The following is a 22,605-nucleotide window of genomic DNA, read 5'->3' on the forward strand; positions in this document are numbered from 1 at the left end:
TGCTCCCTCTGGGACATGATCCGTGAATGCCCCCCAGGCCTCTAACAACGCGAGAAACCATGTGCTCTTTAAAGATGCTCATCCAGCAGTGTACAAACAGCCAAGTGCCAAAACATGCAGAGAAAGTGTCCGCCCCGGCTGCATCCCCTAAATACTACGAGTTGTTGATCTACCAAAATAACAACAGAGCAGCTCTTTTCATTTTCTGTCATGGACTAACGTGAAAAAATGCATCTTGTACCCTGAAATATAATCATAATTATGTTGTCAGCTAATTCTGATGAAGATGCTATAATTTGGATGCATTTTTAGGTTCAATTACTGTGCACTCGTCCTTATCCAAAGGATTCAAAGGGGAAATGGCATGTTCAGCATAAGGAAAACCACAGAAGTTTGGGGTCTGAGCATTCGATTTCTATGAGTTTTTTTTGCCAGCTTTTAACCAGCTACGCCACATTATTAAAAGGAAAATCTTAAAATAACTGCATAAACAAGTCCTCATTTCTGAGCTCTGATTTGCAAATACTCCTGGCCAGGAGCAGCCAGGTCCTGTCTGTGACCTGACCTCCCACCTGCTCACCCCTGCATGGGGACCAGAGAGGAAAGAGGGCCACTGTTCCCAGAAGGTCATGAACTCGATGGGCTTACAGGTCCCGGAGGGTGGTTGGGCCCCTTTGACTCTGGGGAGGGTCACTGGGAGCCAACAGATCACAACTGTGAGGTGGCTGGGCCTCCTGCCCCTTCCTTTGGCAACGGGCAGCCCTCATGTCAGCTGGAGCTGGCCTGCTCCTGAGGGGACCCTGTCAAAAGCTCAGGCCCTCGAGTAAATGGACAGAGAAGGCCAGGAGCACGTGGAGTGGAGACATCGTCCACCATCCTTCTGAGACAGACAGCATCCCTGAGCACAGAGCTCTCACTGTGCATCACAGGGAGGGAGGGACGCACACACACCCACTGCCGCCCCCAGAGCCCCCCGCACAGAAGGCAGGAGAGGAGGTATCTGGTGTCACTGACATGAAGGGTCTCAGGGACCCTGAGCAAAAACTCAAGATACGTTTTCTAACAGAAGCGATGTCAGAAACGGCCTCAACATCTGAGAGGTCTCACGGGGACAGCCGGGACTGGGTGGCACGAGTCCGGGACCCCAGCCCCTGACTGGCTGCGTGCCGAAGGGCAAGCCACTGACTCCTTCACTCACAGCAGGCAGGGCTGGAGCGGGCAGCCCTGGGCAAAAGGCCCACCCTCCGGTGCCTTCCAGGCGGGGCTTAAGGATGCAGGAGTCACACACACACACACAGCAGCTCAGAGTCACCGGGAACAGACAGGTGCTGGAGGCCCCGGGGGAAGAGGGAGAAGGCGCGGGCCACCCGGTTCCTCAGCCCACGCTTCCTCCTTCAAAGCAACGAAAGCGCGCGGTTCTCCTACATTAGAGCCTGCCTGCCCACCCAGCCCGGCCCGAAATCGGAGACCAGGATGCCGAAGGAGAGCTGTCGGGACCTGCTCGGAGACACGGACTCCCAGCCACACCCCGAAATGGGCTGCATCCCACTGAAAGCTGCGGAAAACCAAACAGGGCAGGCTGGAGGTAAGCGAGGAAGTGGCAGGAAGGTGCCGAGGCCCTCCAGGTGGGGAGGTGACGGGCAGGCGCGGCAGAAGCCGGCAGGCGCTGGATACGGGGCTGTCGGGACGCGGCAGTCCCCGCACGGCCTAAGCATCCCAGCGCACACGGGCGCGTTCAAATGCTGTGGCTCCTCTCACACGCTGCTTGTGCGGACACACAGCGGCACAGACAGTTTGCTGGTTTCTTACAGAACTAAACATACTCTCACCATATAAACCTGCAATCATGCTCCTTGGTATCTGTTCAGAGGAGTTGAAAACTTATGTCCGCACAAAAACCTGCAAAAAAAAAAGGTTTATAGCAGCTTTGTTCAGGATTGTCAAGACTTGGAAGCAACCAAGATGCCCTTCAGTAGGTGAATGGATAAATAAACTGTGGTTCATCCAGACAATGGAATATTATTCATCACTAAAAAGAGATTTGTGGTGCCCGGCTAGCTCAGTCGGTAGAGCGTAAGACTCTTAAAATTTGCTGTCAAGCCATGGAAAGACATGGAGGAAACTTAAGTGCATATTACTAGGTGGAAGAAGCTAGTCTGAAAAGGCTACGCACTGTATGATTCCAGATATATGACATTCTGGAAAAGGCACAACTGTGGAGACAGTAACAAGATCTCCAACAAAAAGTTTAAAGACAGTAAAAAGGTGGCCAAGCTTAGAGGTGGGTAGGGTGGGAGGCAGAGGATGAACAGGCAGAGCACACAGGGTTTTGAGGGTGGTGGAAACATTCAGGATGATATCATACAATGGATTCATGACATACATATTTGTCCAAACCCACAGACCGCACAGCAGCAAGAGTGAGGCTTGATGTAAACACGGACTTCAGGTGACGATGACAGAGACGTGTCAACGTAGGTTCTCCAACTGCAACAAGTGCACCATATGGGGTACATGTTGTAATGGGGGAGGCTGCACGTGGGGCAGAGGGTATCTGGGCAATCGCTGTAACTTCCTCTCAATTCTGTTGAAAACCGAAAACTTCTCTAAAAAAGAAAGCTTTAAAAATAGACATGGTGGCAAAAAAAGTTCCAGAAAGATGGAGCAGACGTGCTTTTCCCTCTTCTTCTCACTAAGCACAACTAAAACCTGCATATTTCAGATAAAATAAACATAAAGCTGTGGCGGGCGGAGAGAAGGCAGCAAAACCACCTTGCGACCTGAGGAACAAGACGGAAAGGGTTTCCTGGTCACCTCCTAGAACCCAGATGCAGAAACACCAACAGACAGCACTACAGCCCACCACCCTCCCTGCCAGAAGAACCAGGGACCTTGAAAATGGGACAATTAAAAACACACAATCTGAATAACAGAGAAAACAGACTGAAAAAGAACAACGGATCCTCAGGAACCTGTGGGACTGTAACAAAAAAATCTAACCTTCAGGTCGGTAGAGTTGCAGGAGAGGAGAAAAGACTAGGGGTGGAAAAGTATTCAAAGACATAATGGCTGAAAATTTCCCAAGTTTGGCAAAAGATGTAAGCCCACACAGTCAAGCAGGTGAACACAAAGAGATCTGTGCCATGACACATTATTCTCAAACTTCTGAAAACTAAGAACAGAGAGAAAACCTGAAATTAGCAAGGATACAATTTCCTGAATGGAAGAACTGTTTGAGAGACGGCAGACTTCTCATCAGACACGTGGAGGCCGGGAGGAAGTGGCACAGCATTTTTCAAGGACAGAAAGGAAAGAACTGTCCACCCATAATTCTACACCCAGTAAAACTCTCCTTCAGGAATGACGGGAAAACCAAGAGATTCCCAGAGGAAGGAAAAGCTAGAGAAGTTATTGCCAGCAGACCCAGCGTAAAAGAATGGCCAAAGGACGTTCCCTAAATAGAAGGGAAATGTGAAAACGGTGACTCCTGGGGACATCAAGAAAGGGAAAATGAACAAAGGGGAGTGTAAAAACACGGGCAAATACATCAGATTTCCCTCTTCCTATTAATTTCTTAAATTATGTTTGACCATGAAGCAAAAAGTGTAACTTTGTCTGATGTGGTTCTCAGTGTCTGTAGAAGAAATTTTTATGACAATGATATTGTAAATGGGGGAAGGCAAAAGGATAGAGGGTTTATACACTTCATTCAAATGGGCAAAATGTGAACAAACAGTTCTGCATCTTGACTGCAGGGGTGGTTACACAAATCTAAAAAATGGATTAGAATCATATATGCCCATTGTACCAACATTAATTTCTTGGGTTTGATATTGCACAATAGTTACACAAGATATAACCACTGAGTTGGGATGCTGAAATATGTATGTATATATATATATAATTACTGCTCCCCCAGAATGTAACCATTTGAGTAAACCAGGTAAAGGGTATATAAGACCTCTCTGCCCTACCTGTGGAACTTCCTGTGAATCTCTTATTATTTCAAAATACAAAGTTAAAAAAAGTACTCCAGCAAGGAACACACACCAATGGCTGCCAGTCTGGACCCTCTGGAAGGACGTTACATTTGAGAAGAGGAAGGTATACTGCTTGGTGTGTCCATAACCCATCTGATCCCAACCACTCCAGGTCCCTAAGTCTCACAGACGTGGAGCGAGGCAGCTCGCAGGGGGACAGCTGCAGGGGGACAGTCCAGGTCCGTGTGCCCACCTCTGCGAGATGGCAGGGCTGTGCGGGCTCTTCACCCCACATCTCTGTCCGTACCACCTGTGCTCAGTACCTGTAGCCAGAGACCCACTCACCCATCTTCCTCTCAGTGATGATGCTGCCAGGGAAACAGTAGGCACTCAATAAATGCTAGATGAACCGATGATTACAAACACGCTTAAACATCTATTGATAACCAGAAGACAACAAAATGCTCATTACTAGACTGTTAAATTTCTCTATTTAAAAGCTATCGCATAAAAAAAATCTTTCTTCCTCACCTTGATTAGTATAAATCACCCTTCTCTGCTTTGTAACTGTCTTTTACATGGAATGATTAACTTTAAAGAGAGTTAAACAGCCAAAACTAAGACCCTATTACATCGCCTACCTTATGAGAAGAGAAGGATGGCAAATTCTTTCAGAGTTGTATTTTTGTTTTCCTGTTCTTCACTTGCCCTTAAGTTACTAAATTCATCAGAGCTGGCAGCTTCCCAACAGGAGCAGGAGTATTTCAGCACCACAAAGCCAGACGGCCGTCACATCCAAGGCAACGAACAAAGTCTTACAGTGCGCAGCTCAGCGCAAGTGGAAACACTTCTTTCCTTTATCTTCGGGAAAAGAGGCCCGGGCCTGGACAAAACACTTTCTTTCCATTAAGTTTATTTTGCAGAACTTTTAACCAGCTGTGGATATGCCATTTAGCATCATTACCACCACCACCATCACACTTACTGAGAACCTGCTGACCAAAACAAAGCGATTCTAAGAGGAAGAGGAAGAAAAGGAGGCTTAAAGCAGTTAAGCCGTCACCATGAGCGGGCACCACGCAAGGCTCGCGCTGGGCGTATTTAATCTTCACGACTGTCCTGTGGAATAGCTCTCATTATCAGGTTTCCTCAAATCTAAGACAACTTCTTTTTGTTTGTTTGTTTGGGAGCAGGGGGGTAATCAGGTTGGTTGGTTGGTTGGTTGGTTTATTTTTAACGGAGGTACCAGGGATTGCATCCAGGACCTCGTTCATGCTAAACACACATTCTACCACTGAGCTACAGCCTCTCTCTAAGACATCTCCAGAAAGATACCACTAAGAAAGATAAAGACACTACCAAACTAAGATACGCTGATTTCTGTCAACACCAACTGTAAGACACCGCCTGACTTTAGGGATGCTAAAATGTGAGCCTCTGGAACATTTCCAGAGCAGCATGGGCTAAGGCACAGGAGGCTGGACTCCCCACCCAGCCCCATCCTGCTAAGACCCCGCTTCCCCACTCGGCACCCTCACCAGACACACTTGGGGTGGGGGCCCCACCACAGGGCCTACCTCCACGATGGTACTTCAAGCCCTGCTTTCGAGAGAGTGAAGGAGACAGACCTTTCCTGAGGACCAGGCCCTGTCGCACTCCCTACCACATCTAATCCTGACAAGCAGGGCCACTGCCAGCCCACAAGGCACCTCTGCAGGAAAGGGGAAAATTCACCCTTTCCTTGAGACACTAGCTCCCCCTGGCAGAAAGTGGTCAAAATGTACTGATTTTATGGGAACACAGTACTTTACTACCATTTGCAGAAAACTGTCACAATAATATACAAATCTATGGTGTAAAATGATTCTCTTAGATGTAGAGCCCTTGGGCAGTGTGCAACCCGCACAGCTGTACATGGTGGCCCTAGTAAGTCAGCTGCGAAGATCTCATTATCTTATGTCACAGATGAAGAAGTTATCACTTGTCTTTGAGGATTAAATCCAGGCCTATATGGTCCTAAAGCTACTTGGACAGCTCATGAGGAACTTAAAAATCAGGTAGAAACACGGGTTGTATGCATGTGTCTGTAGGGATGCGTGTCTGTACAAGAACATGCTGGCCATGTGCCACTGGAGAGCGTGGGGAGGACGCAGAAATCCCACAGCTGAGGCACCCAGGGAAGGCTTCTCAGGGGAGGGAAGCTGAAGGGATCCCAGAGGTAAGAGAACAGGCTGGGGGCAGAACAGAGGAGGGGGCCTTAGCCCCCGGGGAGCCTTGAGTGTAGAGGAGGGAGAGCCAGTTCAGCACTGGTGTGCCTCCAGGAGGCAGGCAGCCCCTCCTGGTCCTCGGAAAACCCACCACGGAAGCCTGCCCAGGAGAAAGGCAATTGCACCGGGCCTGCAGAGCAGGAGGCCCGGGGTGGGGAGGAGGCGAGCAGGCAAGGGGACGGGAAGCCCGCCCATTAGAAAGTCCCGGGCCCGCTCATGGGGGCTGTATTTGGAATCTCTGGATTTTTAAATGCTGGCAACTAAATGAGACTTTCCTGCCAAAAAAAAAAAAAAACTACGCAGGCCAAACAAATCAAATCTGCAGGTTTCATCTGTCCAGAGGTGCCAATGCGCAACTCTGAGAAAACGCTTTCCACCTGAGTGACCAGGACCCCTGCTGAGTGGCGGGGAAAGCCAGGGCGACTGGTCTGAAGAAAGAGAGAAAGAGAGACAGAGACAGAGACAGAGAGAGCATTCCAGGCCCTACCTCCACCCCTCCGGCTCCCAACATCCAGCAAAGTGCCTGGCTTTGGGGAGGCCGATTCTCAATACCAGCTATTTTCTGTTTCATAGACTCTCTGAGTTCTCCAGACCTTCCACAGTGTTGCTTACCTGTGTGATCCAAGAAAAACTAAATTTAAAAAAATGTACATTGATATTAGAAATAAAGGCACCGTAAGTGACAAAAGGAGGCCCCCTCTTGGGGGAGGAAGACATGGGTCCCCGGACAGCCTGGGCCCCCAGCCGCCGCATTAGGGGCAAACGCTAGCTGAGAGTGTGAGCGGGGCCACGGCTGCCCAGCCTCAGCGGAGACGCAAGCCTCAACCGAGGGACACAGCGTTTGTCATGGTGGACGGTGCTGTGGTGTTTCTCTCTGAAGCTGATGAGACGTCTGACTGGTGGGGGAGGGTGGGTGGGGACCTCATGCCTCATGCCTCTCTCCGTCATTCTCTTATGACACTAAAAGTGTGCAGATGACAAAAAAAAAAAGAAAGAAAAGAATAAAGTGGTTTCACCAGTAGTTAAGACAGACTTAGCTTAGAATCGACAAGGAAAAGGCGTTCTTGACACGAGACTATCCACGCTGCAACAAGACACCTGGAGGGGTGGACGGCCAAGCCTCAAAGGGCCCGCCTCTAGAGCGACGTACATGGGGGCCAGGTGAGCACGCGCCCAGGTGTGCAGAGGGCCCAGGCGCACGGAAGGCCCAAAGAGCCCCAGCCAGACAAAACACAAAGTCAAAATTTGACCAAGACCCTCCAAGCTGACCACCGTACCCGCCCACCCCTCTGTGGCAGCATTATCTCCCCTAAGAAGACAATAGGGCCCCAGGAGGAATACAAGCCTTTGGTCCCAATCCTTACCCTGCATCGTGACTAGAGAGACATTTCAAACGATGAATTACAACTAAAAGCAGCTACACCAAAAAGGGAACCTCGCTCTCTATGTGTTTGTTCTAATTTATGACAGCAACTCACTCAAGGAGCAGCAGGCTGGAAAATGACAGCGCCAGATGCAGGGCCACCAACCACCCCACCACACACTTAATAAGCATGCCCCCTGCATGGCTTGGCAACAGGTCTAGAACTAGGAAACAGAGAACCACCACATTCAGGGCATCGGCTTTTTCTGGCAAAAAAAAAAAAAAAAAAAAAAAAAAGGTTACCAACACACGGTAAATCTTCAGTTTACTTGGCTGAGAGTGGGCACCATACACGCGCTAGCAGCACCCTCTGGTGGCCAGTATGAGCACTACACCCTCCGTTCAAGGGATGAAGCCGTTCCCCAGACAGACCGTAATGAAAATACAGCTCACATTCCCTGATTGCTACCTCTGCCAGACACCATGCTTTGCCTGCCACCCACTTAATCTTCACATTAATCCAGTGAGGGAGGGGCTGCTCTCCCCGTTTTAAGATGAGTAAGCTGATCCCAGAGAGGGCACAGCAGGCAAGCAAACAGGAGCCCGGCCCAGCCCAGTGCCAGTCCTAAATGAGGAACCACCACTTGATGCTGCTGCTTCCAAGGCAGGGGTGGATCCATCCTGGCAGCAAGTCCTGGCCACCAACCTGGCAGGTGAATCAGACCCAAGGCAACTGCGGATTCTCTGTCCTTATCACAACCAGCTACTCCCTGGCCAGTTCTCAGTCCACGTAAGAGTTATCCTCAGATCTTACGGTGCTTTCCCACTCACAGTTACATTTCTGTGCAACCGAAAGGGTGCTGAGCCAAAGGGGTCTCACTCAGAGGCCAGGGTGCGCTCCCTTCACACAAAGCACAAGAGGGACCCGACTTCCCTGCACCATCTGTGTCAGGACGGGTTACCCTTGAGGCTGCGGCCAGAGGCTTCTGCATGTGCTGGGGTTCTGTTTGGTTACACAGTGAATTGAGTTTGTGAACATTCACAGAGCTGTTCGTCTCTTCAAACTTTTCTACATGTACATTACACATCAATTTCTAAAAACTTTAAACAGCAAATTTTAGAGGAAAATATATAGGGGGAAAGTGGATCCTATTCACAAGTGAATCTCTTACTTACACTGACAGAGTGAAGTGGGAAGCCCAGATCTGGACGTGAACCCACCTCTTCCCAGCAGCCATGCGGCCCCGGCGTGGGCACTTGGCCTCCTGAGTGGCCGTTTCTGTTTCTGCTTCTGCCTAGGGTATCTGCTGGGGCTGCAGGACTGCAGGGCACCCCGAGTATGACATTCCCAGCTTGATGACTGACACCTCGGAGGCACCATCCCAACATGACGCGGCAGGATGGGAGCCAGCCTGAGTCAGAGCCTGGGTCCCCCAGCCCCTATCCAGCCCCAGCTCCCCACCGCATGTGTGACAGAGTCTGCATATCTCTGAACCTCTCTAGGCACCAATTAGAAGTGGCCTTTGAATGTTTTAAAGTGGAACCTTACCCGCCCAGCCTCACCCAGAGGCTATTTACAGAGAGACAGGCAGAGCCACCTGGATCGAGGCCAGGACACTGGGAACAGCCCCCGCCAGCGCTGCTCCTCCACGGCCTGGAAGGGCCTGCCTGCTTTGCACCTGCCCTTCCACCTGCCACCCCCCACCCACAAATAACCTCCAAGGTGCCCTCCCAGCTCTGAGGTTTGGTGGGCTGAAGTTCCAATAAATGCACACCCGAATTTGTGGTATTATTATCATGCATCTCATGAAATGCTAATGAGCATGCCAACTTCTACAGCTCACAAAGTTAACATTTCTATTAAATGCAAAGGAGAAGTCCCATGAGTGTTCCTTTGTTGAAATCGGATTGACAAAATAAAATGAGAAATGCTCAGTATCAGCTATAATTAAGGCTGGGCCAACAGTTGCATTATAATTTTATGCATACACATTTCTTCCATGTTGAAACTTGGCATAATTTTTTTAAGTTATTTTTAAGCACTCTCAAAATAAGAGCCCTAGGCAATGAGTATACTCACATTTAACATAATCATTGCTGAAGAGCAGCCCCAGGCCTCTTTCCTTCAGAAAGCACCACAAAGAACTGCTTGTAAACAGGAACTGCGCCCCCATCACCCAGCTCTCTTTCTCTAAGTGGCAGCGCCAGCCATGCCCCAGCAGGGGTGCGGGAAGCTCTGGGGATATGGGGAGCCCCAGTGTAGACTCCTGACATCATAGCTCCTTGTGCCAATCACCAAGGCGGCCCCAGAACTCTCACATCTCACCTCCAAAGTGACCAGTCTCTGGGCTTGTCTCCATGGGAAAAACGAAAGTTGCGGAATTCACTCCCGTTCTACAGTGCATTTGAAAGGGACTACCATGCCCACAGCCGCCACCGCCACTGCCAGACCTCCGAGGTCCCAGTTTTGGGGTTTTGTTGCTTTAGGTTATTTTGGTGGCTTTTGTGTGGCCAACGCACCATGAGCCTTACTCCTGAAAGGAAAGGGCAGCCTCAAACCGGCTTCAGCACTGGGTCTCGGGACAGAGGCTCTGGGTTCAAGCCCCATGTGGGCCACTTCTGTGTGACCGGAGGAACCTTTCCCTTCTCAAACCCACAGGTACACAGCTCAAAAGCCTGCAGAGATCCTTGCAGCCGCCCTGCTGACTTCATTAGGATGCTGCACGACAGGGGGTCCTCACGTGGAGGGAACAGCAGGAAAAGGGCGGTGTGGACTGCTGAATGGGGCGCAGGTGCAGCGCAGAACCAGGAAGCGCAGGTAAAACGCGCTTGTAAACACAACCTATCAGGCAGGTGGAAACGGCTCAGCACACACGGACCCTGCGAGGTGCTGCCCGCCTGCAGGACACTTCCCAGAGTGGACAGACACACAGGGCTGTGGTCCTGCAGCAGCTCTAGGAGGGCCCCTGCGGCCCACGAGGCCCGGTGCCCCATCCAGGCCAGCGCCGCCCCGCAGAAACAGCACCACTGGTGTGATTTCAATTTTTCTAGCAGCTGCATTAAATAGAAAAGAAACAAGTGTAATTAATTTTAATAGTATGTCTCCTTAACCCAGTATATCCAAAATATTATCATTTCACTTGTAATCCATTTTTAAAAGACTGATAAGAAATTTCACATTTTTTTGTTGTTGTACTCAGTCCTCAAAATCTAGTGTGTATTTCCCGCTTAGAGCACATCACATTAGTATGGACTGGACACAAACTCAGTATTCACATTATTCACACTTTTTCACTGCAACTCAGAGAAATGTGGTGTGCGGTCCCGCTCTCCGACAGCCAGTGGGATGGGAGAGGGACTCCACCCCCGCAAAATCATGGGGACCCGCAGAGTAAGGAAAATGGAGACAAGGAGTTAGGAGGCTTGGACCTTGCCAGCCAGAGTTCCTGTCCACACTGTTAAGAAAGAGGCAGAAGACAGGGGCATTTTCATTTATTACTGTCACATGCTTTAGAAGCCATCTGCTCCAGGCTCCTGAGGTCATAATCAGAGAAGATAAAATAACAGCCTGGACAGGAACAGAAGACAGATGTGGGAATGTGAATGCAAGTTCAATCTCAAATTTCAAGTACCTGCCTTACTTATCAGGAAAGCCTGCAACTGGTCGCACTTGTAAGGTATTCTGAACGTGAAAATTAATTCTCGAAGAACTGCCCTCTAATACTCAGACGTGTCCAAGGTTGTTCAGATTCCAGAACAGAGCTTTAAATTTAAGCAGGAAGAGCTACAGAGAAAAGAAGAATTTTCCAAGTCCCACCGGACATCCAGCTCTGGAGGACCAGAGCGACCTGGGCCATTCTCCCTGGTAACGAAATACGAAGAAAGTATTAGATGTAGACTCCAAATACCGCAGCTATTCAGTTTTCACTAGGGAAAAAGGTACGGTAATTTTAAAATTTTACTCTCACAATTCAACACAACGAATGCCTAATACATACCATATACTATGTATGCTAAGCACGTATACAAATAGTTGATACAGATCCTTCCTCCAGAAACGTAAACAAATAACTCTTTTGTTCACGAAAACAATTTAAAGTGACTGTGATTTTATATGTGGCCCAAGACTCTTGCCTTGGAAGGGATGGGGCGTCCAGCCCCCCAGCCAGTGCCTGGGGGGGCAGTCAGCCCCACCTGCCCCTCACCAGGTAACAGCAGCCACTGCTCTGCTCACAGGGCAGGGAACTTCAGATCAGGCCTCCGTCCTTCCCCCGACTCGGCTCCAGCTGGTGCAGCCACAGGGTGACCCTGGCAAGGCCAGCACCTCCCGCTGCATCTGACCAGGCTCTCCGGTGGCCCCCAGGTCTCCTCTCCTGCAGGGCCAGCCTCCTGGTCCTTCAGCCAGGCCTGACAGGTTGGGCTGCTCGGAAGGTGCCCACTCCGTGGCCAGGCCATTCCCTGGCCAGCAGCCTCCACCTCCGCAGACCCAGGTGTCCCCTAAGCTAGGTCAGCAAGTCCTTTCACATGCTTGTCCCCTAGGGGGCGATAAAGGGCAAAGGAGAACTCTGGCCACTGGGAGCAGTTCTGAGCTGTGCACCTGAAATTCTGCAAAGTGGAGAGAGCCAGTGAGTGCCTGCTCTCTGCTTATAAAAGATTTTTTTTAATGTATTTATTTTACAATATCACATTTTTAAAATTGAAGTATAGTTTATGTACAATATTATATATTACAGGTACCAATATAGTGATTCACAATTTTTAAAGGTTATACTCCATTTATAGTTATTATAAAATATTAGCTCCATTCCCCATGTTGTACAGCACATCCTTGTAGCTTATTTTATACCCGATAGTTTGCACCTCTTAATCCTCCACCTCCGTCTTGCCCCTCCCACTTCCCTCTCCCCACTGGTAACCACTAGTTCCTTCTCAACATCTGTGAGTCCGTTTCTTTTCTGTGATATTCACGAGTTTGTTGTGTATTTTTAGACTCCACGTGTAACTGACATCTTACAGTATTTGTCTTTCTCTATCTGACTCATTGCACTTAGCATCATGCCCTCCAAATCCATCCATGCTATGCACCAGAAATTAATAAAACATTTTAAAATCAACTGTGCTTTAATTAAAAAGCAACCAACCAACCAACCAACCCATTTAAAACATGGGCAGAAGAATATCAAACGTTTTATAAAATCCACAACCTCATTCTTCAAATCTCCGCTCCAACCTCACTTTCTCAGAGACTTTTCTTAGATCCTCTTCGATATGAACCAGGTCTCCATTACTTTCTCTTGCCCACCACCTTCCTCCACTTAGAAGCAATTACCACGATTTGTAATCATGTATTAAATGCTGTGTTTGTTTATTTGTTTAAACTCTGCCTCCCTTAAAAGATTGTAAACTCCAAAAACATCAATATCATGTAATACCAAATACAGTTAAAAGCTTAAAAAGATCAATGTTTAAGGTTAACAAACATTTACTTCTAAACAGAGAAATGCTGCATTGCCTTTGCGGTGCGGACTAGAACATTTCCAGAATGTTCACCTAATAAACCCTGAGAATGATGTTAACCAAGTCATTCAACTCATGCTTCTCAGCAAAACAAGTAAGACCAAGGTATGGGGAAGAAGAGGGGCTCAGGGTGGGACGCCACCAGCCCACACCCCACAGGGGGAAACTCGTAACCTCTCTGATCCTCCAGTTCCCGTCTATAAAATGAGAATAAATGCAGCATCGGGAATGGTGGCTGTAAGGACGAGAAACCAGACCCAGACAAAGGGCCTAAGGTGAAATTCGATCAGGCACCAGTCCCATAGGTTCTTCCTCTGAACTGTTTCTCTAAATCTGCCCTGAGCCGCATTCCCACAGCCACTGCTTGGGCTTAGCGTCGTCAACCCTCAGATGCACCACGGCAGCACCTAACAATGGGGCTCGCTCCTGCCTGCATTTCTACCCCTCTGAAAGATGTCTGATTTATTCTTTAAGTTTCAAAGTACTACAAAGCCACAGCAATTCAGACAGTGTGGTACTGATGGAGGATAAACAAACAGATCAAGGGAATAGATCAGAGAGCTCAGAAATGGACCCACACATAATTTTCAACAAAAGGACCAAAATAATTAAGTGGAGAAAGGAGAGTCTCTTTGCTGGAAAAACTGAACATCCACAAGGAAAATAACATCTCAATACCTACCTCACACCATACACAAACTAATGTGAGATGGATGATAGACCTAAACATAAAAGCAAGAAGTATAAAGCTCTAGAAAAATAAACAATCCTAGAAGAATATCTTTGTGACCTTACAGTAGAAAACCATTTCTCAGAATACAAAAAGCACTACCTACAGAAGCAAAATAATGGTAAATCAGACTTCGTTAAAATTACAAACTTCTGCTGATCAAAAGGCAATATTAAGAAAATAAATAAGTACACAGAGGCTGGGAGGCAATATTCACAACACATACGTACATATAACACAAAGGTGTTGTATCCAGACTATATAGATCTCTACAACCCAACAATTAAAAAGACAAGTGTTTAAATAAGGCAAACGACTTAGACATTTCTCCAAAGATTATATACAAATGGCCAAAAAGCTTAAGAAGAGGTACTCAACACCTCTGGTCATCAGGGAAATGCAAACTAGATGAGACCACTGCAGATGGTCTACAACAGATCAAAGGAAAAAGACTGACTACACCGAATGTTGGTGAAGATATGCAACAAGTGGAACTCTCTCAAACTGCTCATGGGGTGTAAAATGGTACAACCCCTCTGGAAAGCTACTTGGAAGTTTGTTAAAAAGTTGAATCTACCTCTAACCTACAACCCAGCCATTCCATTACCCAGGAGAAATGTAAACACTTGTCTACAAAAACCTTGTACAAGAATGTTCATCGCTGCTTTATTTACAATAACCAAAAATTGAAAACAAGCCTAGGTGGTTACCATACAAACAAACTGTGGCACATGCATCCAATGGAACACTACTAGGCAATAAAAAGAAACAAAATACCAAGTCTCAAAATTGTTACAGTAAGTGAAAGAAGCCAGATACAAAAGAACTATATCATGTCCTACCAAAGGCACAATCTATGGTGACAGAGCTCAGACTAGTGAGGGTGAAGGACAGGGGCTGGGTGGGAAGGGGCAAGAGAGACCTTGCTGGGATGATGCAAAGTTTTACCTGTTATTAGGGGTGAGGGTTACAGGGGTGGTCAAACCTTAAACTTAAGGTCTGTGCATTTCACTATACATAAATTACACCTCAAAAAAACTTGTCTTCAAGCAGCTTCTGAACAGCAGGCCTTGTTAGCCTCCCATTCTTGAAAGTTTTCATAATAAAGTCCCAATAGCTTCCCATTGTTCCAAAGACCCTTTGCCACAGCCCTCCTCCACACCTCGACTGCTGCTCCGGCTTCAGCACTCCCCAAATCACACAGAACACAACTATGGGTGTGTCACACCTGCGCCTCTGCACCACCGACCCCTCTGCAGAGTACCTCTGCTTGCTCGGCAAGTTCTGGCTCAGGCACCTCCTCTTTCAGGAAACCCTCCCAGAATCCCCTGGCTGGGCTAGGTGCACCCCCGCCTCCGAAGCCTTCGATTCTCAGAGCTTATTTCCATCAGAGCATCTGGCACCATCTCCTGAAGGATAGGTTTTCCACTGCTAGGACTGCATGAGGTCCTCAAGAGGAAACAGCAAGTCATTCCTGACTTTGCATTCCCAGTTCCCGGCACAAGATTTTACACAAACATTTGGGTGAACCATAGAATCTGCTTTGAAGTGAAAGAGAAAGAGAGGAGGGGGTGAAGAGGAAGAGGGAGAGGGAAGAAGGAAGGAAGGAAGGAAGGAAGGAAGGAAACCTCCTATGGAACAGAGAAGTGGTGGTGGCCCCTGAAGAAAGACGTGTAGAGAGTATTTAACAGCAAGAAGGAAGCCAGCGAGGGCCCTTGGGGCTGACTTACAAGACCCTCCAGGATGCCAGGTTATCCAAGACTCTCATTTTCCAGTATGCTCCTCCCAAAGCCTCCTACTCTTTGGTTCCAGGTGCCATGGCTGACCTGGTCCTCAAATTACCTACACCCCTGGCCAGGCCATTGGCTGCCTCTGAAGCCAGGTCCCTACCCTGCCCATCCTGCCTCAGCCCAGACCCAGTTTGGGGCACGAAGTTACCAGATTCCGGAGTGCAATAATTTGCAACTCCATTTGCTACATGACTTAAAAGAAGAATCTGCTACCCACTTTAAAATCCTTTTTATGTTGATATGCCAAGTATAATCTGTTTACAAGCAGACAATTCTCTATATATTTTATGTTCCTTGAAACAAAAGGATATAACTTCAAACCTATAATAACTGTTTAATATGACTATTTGCTTCATTCTCAGATTACTTTTTTTTCTTTAAAAAAATCAATCAAAGGCTATCACACCTTTCCAATCACAATGTTTTCAAGAAGTAAGCAGATGAAAATGCACTAGGCTGTGCAGCGGAGAGACTGGGTCAGGGTGAAAGGGGTAGAAAGCAGTGCCACCAGCATCCACAGTGCACCATGCCCGGGGAGGAGGCAGGACTGTCTCCTCCTGCAGATGAAGGAATGGGTTCCAAGAGGTACATGACTTCCCTCAGGTCAGGAATCTGGTGAGTAGCAGATCTTTGGACTCAGAGCTCTGGTCATTCCACACTCCACTCCCCTCCCCTTCCCTCCCCTCCCCTGCCAAATTGTTTCAGCCCTTAAAGTTGACACCTGCCCTTGAGAAATTTCAAAGACAGAGAATGTTTAACAGGATAAACAGCTGAGAACAAAGAGAAAATTTAACTCTAGGCTAAATGCCTTCTACATAATTAAATCAGCCCCTCCTGGTGGGGAGGTTTTCAGAAACAGCATGCAGAAAACTATGGATAAAAGGAGATACAATTAAGGAGAGTCATTTTAATATATCTAATTCTTGACTGCCCTTGCCCTAGGCAGAAACTTAATTCTACTTCAGGACAGCTATCTTTGAAAAGTTGTTATGTGAATTGTAAGGGAAGGGGAGAAAAGCCACAGGGACCATTGTACAAAGTAAATGGGAGCAGGCTGGTCTCCCATTTACAGGGGTGACCATCGCAGCCGGTTTACCACCTAAAAGCTGGACCTTATAGACCATATGCCACCCCATCTTTCCATTTATTGTACCGGCTCACCTAAGTTAACCCAACAACCAAGCAAAACAGGAAACTCTTTTCAGAAATTAGCTGACCACAAGTTGACAGTGATATATTTTAAAACGTGACTTTTGCCCATTTATTACAGCTGAAAATTGAAGGAAACTACAACAAATGCCCAGGTTTCTTTTTTAAAAGCTGTTAAGTAAACTCCAGAAAAGGAGAGGTGGGCAGTCCATGCCATGTATCAGGAGTAACCCAGGGACTTGGGAGAGGGTAGGCACCAAAGAGAAAAGGCATCGTAATAGGGAAGAACAAATCTGACTCCATATTGGATCTGATCTTTTACTTTAACCATTGTATTCTGTTGTTTTTGCTACAAGTTAATCACTAAAAGAACGTTGCCTATAGCCTGAAATATACAGGATAGCCCATTCTCAAGGTTCTGATCTTTAAAGATACCACAATTTTCCATTTATATAGAGATTAAAAGTTCCTGAACAGAATAATATTTGTCTTGGAAGTTTATGGGAACACTGTGACCAGACCTACATGGACAGCTGCAAGAACAAAGGATTTCGACTCCAAGAAGTTTGCAACAACCAACCACACACCCTCCCCTCTTAGTATAAAAGAAGCCTGAATCCTAACTTGGGTATTCTTTGGAACACTAGTCCATCTTCTCGGTCTCCTGGTTTTCCAAATAAAGTCGCTATTCCTTGTCCCAACAACTCCTCTCTTGATTTAATGGCCTGCAGCACGGCAAACAGTACAAGCTTGGACTCAACAGCAGCATCATTGTCAGGAAGCATGCCCGGCGTAGTGCAGGGTTCCTGGCCCACTGCTCCGGCTCTGGACCTGCTCCGTCACTACACACACACATATGCATGCACCCAGACACACACAGGCACACACCTGCCCAAACCTGACACAACAATGGGATGATGGCAAGACCAAGGGTTGAAGGGCTCCTTACCCGTCCCTGCCTGGCATGGACGGAGGTGTGCTGTGCAAAGCCGTTGCCCTGAAGTGAAGAAGCCAAGAAAAGTGCCCCTAGGGGTTAGGGCAGTGGCACCAAACAGCCAGCAAACATCAGCTCCAAGTGTCTCCTAGCAGACCTTGGCAAGGTGGCCACTCACTGTAGCTGCTTCAGTATGAACTGGGAGTCTCAGAGACGAAGCTGGAGGGGCACCTGTGGAGGGTAAACTCTGTACACCAAGCTTGTATTTCCGTAAGGTCACTGGCTCTGCAAGGGAACCAGACTGGAAGGGGCAAAAGGTGGTCAGTTAGGGCATTCGTTCTTCCATTTAATAAATGCACCCTGAGCGCCCACTGGGGGCCAGGCACTAACCCAGGAGACGGAAGTACAAGCCACCCAGAAATCACTTGGATTTCGCCCAAGTCGGAGGAAGTTGATTTTTAAAGCCTCAGCTCTGCCATTTCTAAACTGAATGAAGTTGACCTCCCTGAACTTTTGTTCCTCATCAGTAAACGACACACAAATTAGAGCTGTCAGGAGAACTGAGCAGCAAAAAGCGTGAGGTCAGTGCCGCAGTGTGCACACTTATTGTTAATTACAGATGAAGGAGCCCCAAGCTCAACGTTAAGGGGCTTGGACCAGGTGTTCAGTGGACAGCCCGTTGTGCTCTTGCGTCCAACTGGGAGAAAGGCTGCTTCCACCGAGAAGCCAGAGACGGCTGCCTGGAGGAGGTGACATTTCAGCTTCACAATAAAGGTTGAGGGCCCACTGAGCTAGGTGGCAAGTATAGGATCAATTATCACAGGGTATTACAGCGTTACGAGTAGCAACAACTAACCCTTGGCGTTCATGTCTCCCTCTGTAGGATACAAAGCAGCATTCCTTCAGTAGCTCGTATGAATCTGGTCCCTTCAAAACATCCTGGTCAAGTACGTGGGCCTAAAGGAGCTACCCATTTCACAGAGGAGGAAACTGAGACCAAGCAAGAAGAAGGCCCAACCAGGGACCACTTGGCCTGAGAGTTGGCAGCCCTGGGATTCGAACCTCCCGCCCGCCAAGACGCCTGCGCTGGTCGCATGGCCCTGCCCGTTGCCTTGGAAACGGTGCCGCACGCGCGTACTGCTTCCCCTTGCTTGTTCTTCCGCGAGCACCCTCGTTCTTTTTTAAATAAAAACCTAAGGCGGCGGGATACTGCCAGCGACTGAACGTGCTGTCGAAGCACGCCGCTACGTCCGCTCTCCGCCCTGGGCCGCAGATCCCTCCGCCGCCCGGCGGCCCGCGCGCTTCTTCCCGACAGCAAGCTCGAAACGACTTCCCGCGCGCCGCGCCGCGCCCCTCCCCCACCTTATCCCCACCCCAACCCCCAGCCCGGCTCACCTGCCGCCCGCGTCTCCATGGCAACGCCCCCACCGCGGAGGAAAAAAAAGCCTCGGGCCCTTCCGGGCCCCCTCCCGCGCCGACCGAGAAGGCGGGGCGACTCACTGATGCTTCGCTTTTTATTTTTATTTTTTTAAGAAAAGAGCCGGCGCGGTTATGGCGAATCTGCGGCATCCAACATGGCGGATGGAGTCTTTGCCCTCCTCTTCAGGGGCGCTGACGCCGGCGTCGCGGACGTCAGCCTCGATGACCCTCCCCCAGCGCCGAGCGCGGCCAGGCTGGGCCGGGCTACTGCGCATGCTCAGATCCGCGGCTGTGCTTTGCGCCCCGTTCCGCGGATTCCGTCGCTCCGCGTTTTGATCCTCTCCTGAGAAGGAGCTCACGGGATGCCTGGAAACGGGTTGCAGGTTTGGGAGTCTCCCCAGTTCTACCCCGAACCTGCAGCTACCTGCCGGCCCATCCTTGGACCCACGCGGTGTGGAGCCACTGGGCTGGACGTGGAAGGAGGTCAGCGTTCGCGTTCCAGTTGTCAGCGCTTTAACTTGTCTTGACCTCGGTTTACTAACTTGTCGGTCGGAATGGTTACCGCCTGCCCCCTTCTCAAATGTTGCAGTTTTTCCTGAAGTGGGATGCTTTCCGCTGGGAGTACCCGACTTGATTTAGCCATAGGCAGAATTAGACAACCTGGAACCACCTTGACAGAGCAACTGCCTGCTCTTCGTCCTCCTGATCGTCTTGCAGAAAGTCTCAGTTGGGTGTGAGCACGCGTCCCTAGCACTTGCTCATCTCCCTGAACCTGGCTCACAGCCTTCCTTCTGCAGGCAACAGTATCTGGTTGAGACGTAATGACCTCATTTTCCTTTTTGGTGTTAAGGTGGTTAGTCTACCACTTCCTTCAGATCTCTGCTCAAATGACATCTAGCCGGCCCTCCTGGACCACCCCATCCAAAGTAACCCTCCTAAATCACTTTCTATTTTCTGCGTCGTATCTATTACTGCCTAACAGTAATAGATCTCGTCTTGGTCACCCCTTTGGCCTCAGAAACTGGAAGAACCTGACAGTTAATCTGTTGGACTAATTAATGAGTTGGTGTTGCTTCTATTTTTAAGTTTAGTTGTCACAATTAGTTTGTAACAAATGATACAGGTTTTCATTTATGGTAGTAATTGTATAGAGTTTTGTTTTTAAACCCAGTTTATTTACATTTTTAAAAATTCATCAACTTAAAATGGTACATCCGATGTGGTACAGAGACAAGGCAAAAAAATGTAAACGTGAACTTCAAGTGAGAAACCTGGGAAATACTGATTTACTTTTATGGTTCTCCTGAAATGCTAATCTGCCTGTTGTCTTTTCCTGGAGTAACCTCCCTACTTTGCTGCCCAACTTGAGAAATCCTCCTTCAGCGCACGTCTGGCGTTCCCACGTCCCCATTAGTCCTTCCTGCACATCGTCCCCGCGCCCATTGTGTTTATCCGTTTGCGCAGCCCTCACCCCGTGAGCTGGACCGTGTGCTTCTTGAGCAGAGAAGCCATGCAGGTCTCTTCCATCCTTGTTCCCAGCTCCCTCTGCACACTGGTGCTACTCAGTCATCCCTTCTGTTCCTGTTGTCACTTGTTTTCCAGTTAGTAAAACTCCCTTGAACACTGAGCTTTAGGATAGTCTGTCAGACTTCTGTCTTGCTCCTTAATCCTGTTCTTGGGAAATGAGTCATTGTTAAGACCCCAGTTTTACCCAGCCCATCAGATATATGTTCAGAGATAGCTCCTCCCCTGACCCCTTCATTTCATCCTCACAGCAACTGAGGAGGGGAAGTGAAATTGGACAGATAGGATTATGCTTCTTTCCTAAAAGAAAAGGAATGTTCAGAGAGGTTATGTGGCTTTCTGAGATCACACAGCAAGCCAATGAGGACCCAGGTGTGGAACTGGTATCTCCATGCCCAGAATTCTCCCCACTTTACCACAGGGCCACCTGGGATGTACCCACACTACCCACCACACCCCAGAAAGAGCCGATTCCAAGGCAATGGTAGGGTGATTGCTGCACACCCGTCACATCCTATATCCCAAAATTGGATGGCTGGGTGAAGCCCATCACCACCTTTCATTTGGAAATGAACTGCTCAAAAAGCTTCATTGATAAGCTTTCCCTTTTAGAACAATAAATATTTGCAATAACCACTATTTTGCTGTGAATCGATTTCTGTCAGGAAATTAGAGTTGTTCTGAGTTGCTGACAGTATTGGTTTTGTGCTGGCTTGCTTTTCTGGCAGCAGCATTTCAGTGTTAGTTATTGATTAGCAAATGGATTGCTCCTGGACGTTGTGAACAAAATGAATTTTGGAAATGAAGCAGTTTAAAGTTTATCTCAAAACCCAATTGCCTCAGAATATTAATAGAGTCAAATTAAAAAAGAAATTGTGGATTATGAATGGCAGCCCTGGATTAATTATTCAGATGGCTATGATTTTCTCCATTATTCCCATGGCGTTTTCTTCCTTCTCAAAGAAGAGTCACTGAGGATCTCTTGTTACAGAAAACTGTCCTGGCCACAGGCATTCAGAAAAGAGGAAGAGTCCCTGTCTATGGGACCAGATTTGCAAATGCTGGGATGAGAGCATCTGTGGCTTTGCTGACTAATTTGCACATTTCAGTTGGCAGACACCTTTACTCTTTCCATTTGTGTACTATTTCAAACTGCCTTCAATGAAGGTGGGTTTGTAGAATTAAATATAAATTGCTCAAAATTGTGTAATTAATGGTATCCTGCTTCAGCAACAGTTCCTAGAGGCAGTCAGCTTCCCAGATGGCCCTCTAGTGGCCATCAGCCTCTCAAGGCTAGCACGGGAGTGCATTTGTGCCAATAAATGTATCAACATGAAATGGTATTTGGTTATATAATAATATATTTACATAATTGAATACATTTGTGTAAATAATTTTATAATTATGTCTAATAGGTATAAGAAAAATATGCATTTACATGAAAACAATTTATATACAATAATTTTATAAGATGCTGTCTTGAAAGCAGGTTTTGGTAAAGGATACATATGAGGGACCTGAAAATAATGGGCCTTGCACACCGCAATGATACAGTCAGAGGCTGGGATGATCACAGTCTGAGTGAAGCGTCATCAAAGCTGAACAGGCACGTTGTAGAGAAAATCCATTTAAAATTGTATAAAAGAAAGGGGTGTTGTAACGTTAGAGCAGTTTGAGAACATAATTATGACCTTAGGAAGCAACGTCTTTTCCAGCTCTTTCTTTTCTGTGGCTGTTGAGTGCCTTCCCGTCACCAGCCCACCTGTGCCCTCAGCACCCACATACTGATCTCACAGTAGCACTTTTCGCTAGTGGTGTCTAGGGCTCCTTCAAAGAAGCTGAGTCCACGTCTGGGAGCAAGGGGAAATCAGGGTGGCCCGAGACATGTTGCTGTTGCCAGAAAACTAGGCTACTGCCTAAAACCCTGGGCTG

General features: G+C 48.0%; 1 protein-coding gene across 3 annotated transcripts in view; it reads right to left on the bottom strand.

The window, feature by feature from the left end:
- Positions 1-19,320, bottom strand: part of ZFAT (zinc finger and AT-hook domain containing) — a 136,518-nt gene extending 117,198 nt beyond the window's left edge. For 2 of the 3 annotated variants that reach the window (XM_015242409.3, XM_072949753.1), the window contains exon 1: positions 19,126-19,320. In XM_015242409.3, coding sequence (XP_015097895.3) covers positions 19,126-19,144 — 19 coding nt within the window. In that variant the 5' untranslated portion in view covers positions 19,145-19,320. The remainder of the gene's footprint in view (positions 1-19,125) is intronic. The other variant, XM_072949754.1, reaches the window with a different exon arrangement.
- Positions 19,321-22,605: the final 3,285 nt, after the last annotated feature.

The sequence above is a fragment of the Vicugna pacos genome, chromosome 25 (genome assembly GCF_048564905.1).
Source record: "Vicugna pacos chromosome 25, VicPac4, whole genome shotgun sequence".
Taxonomy (NCBI): domain Eukaryota; kingdom Metazoa; phylum Chordata; class Mammalia; order Artiodactyla; family Camelidae; genus Vicugna; species Vicugna pacos.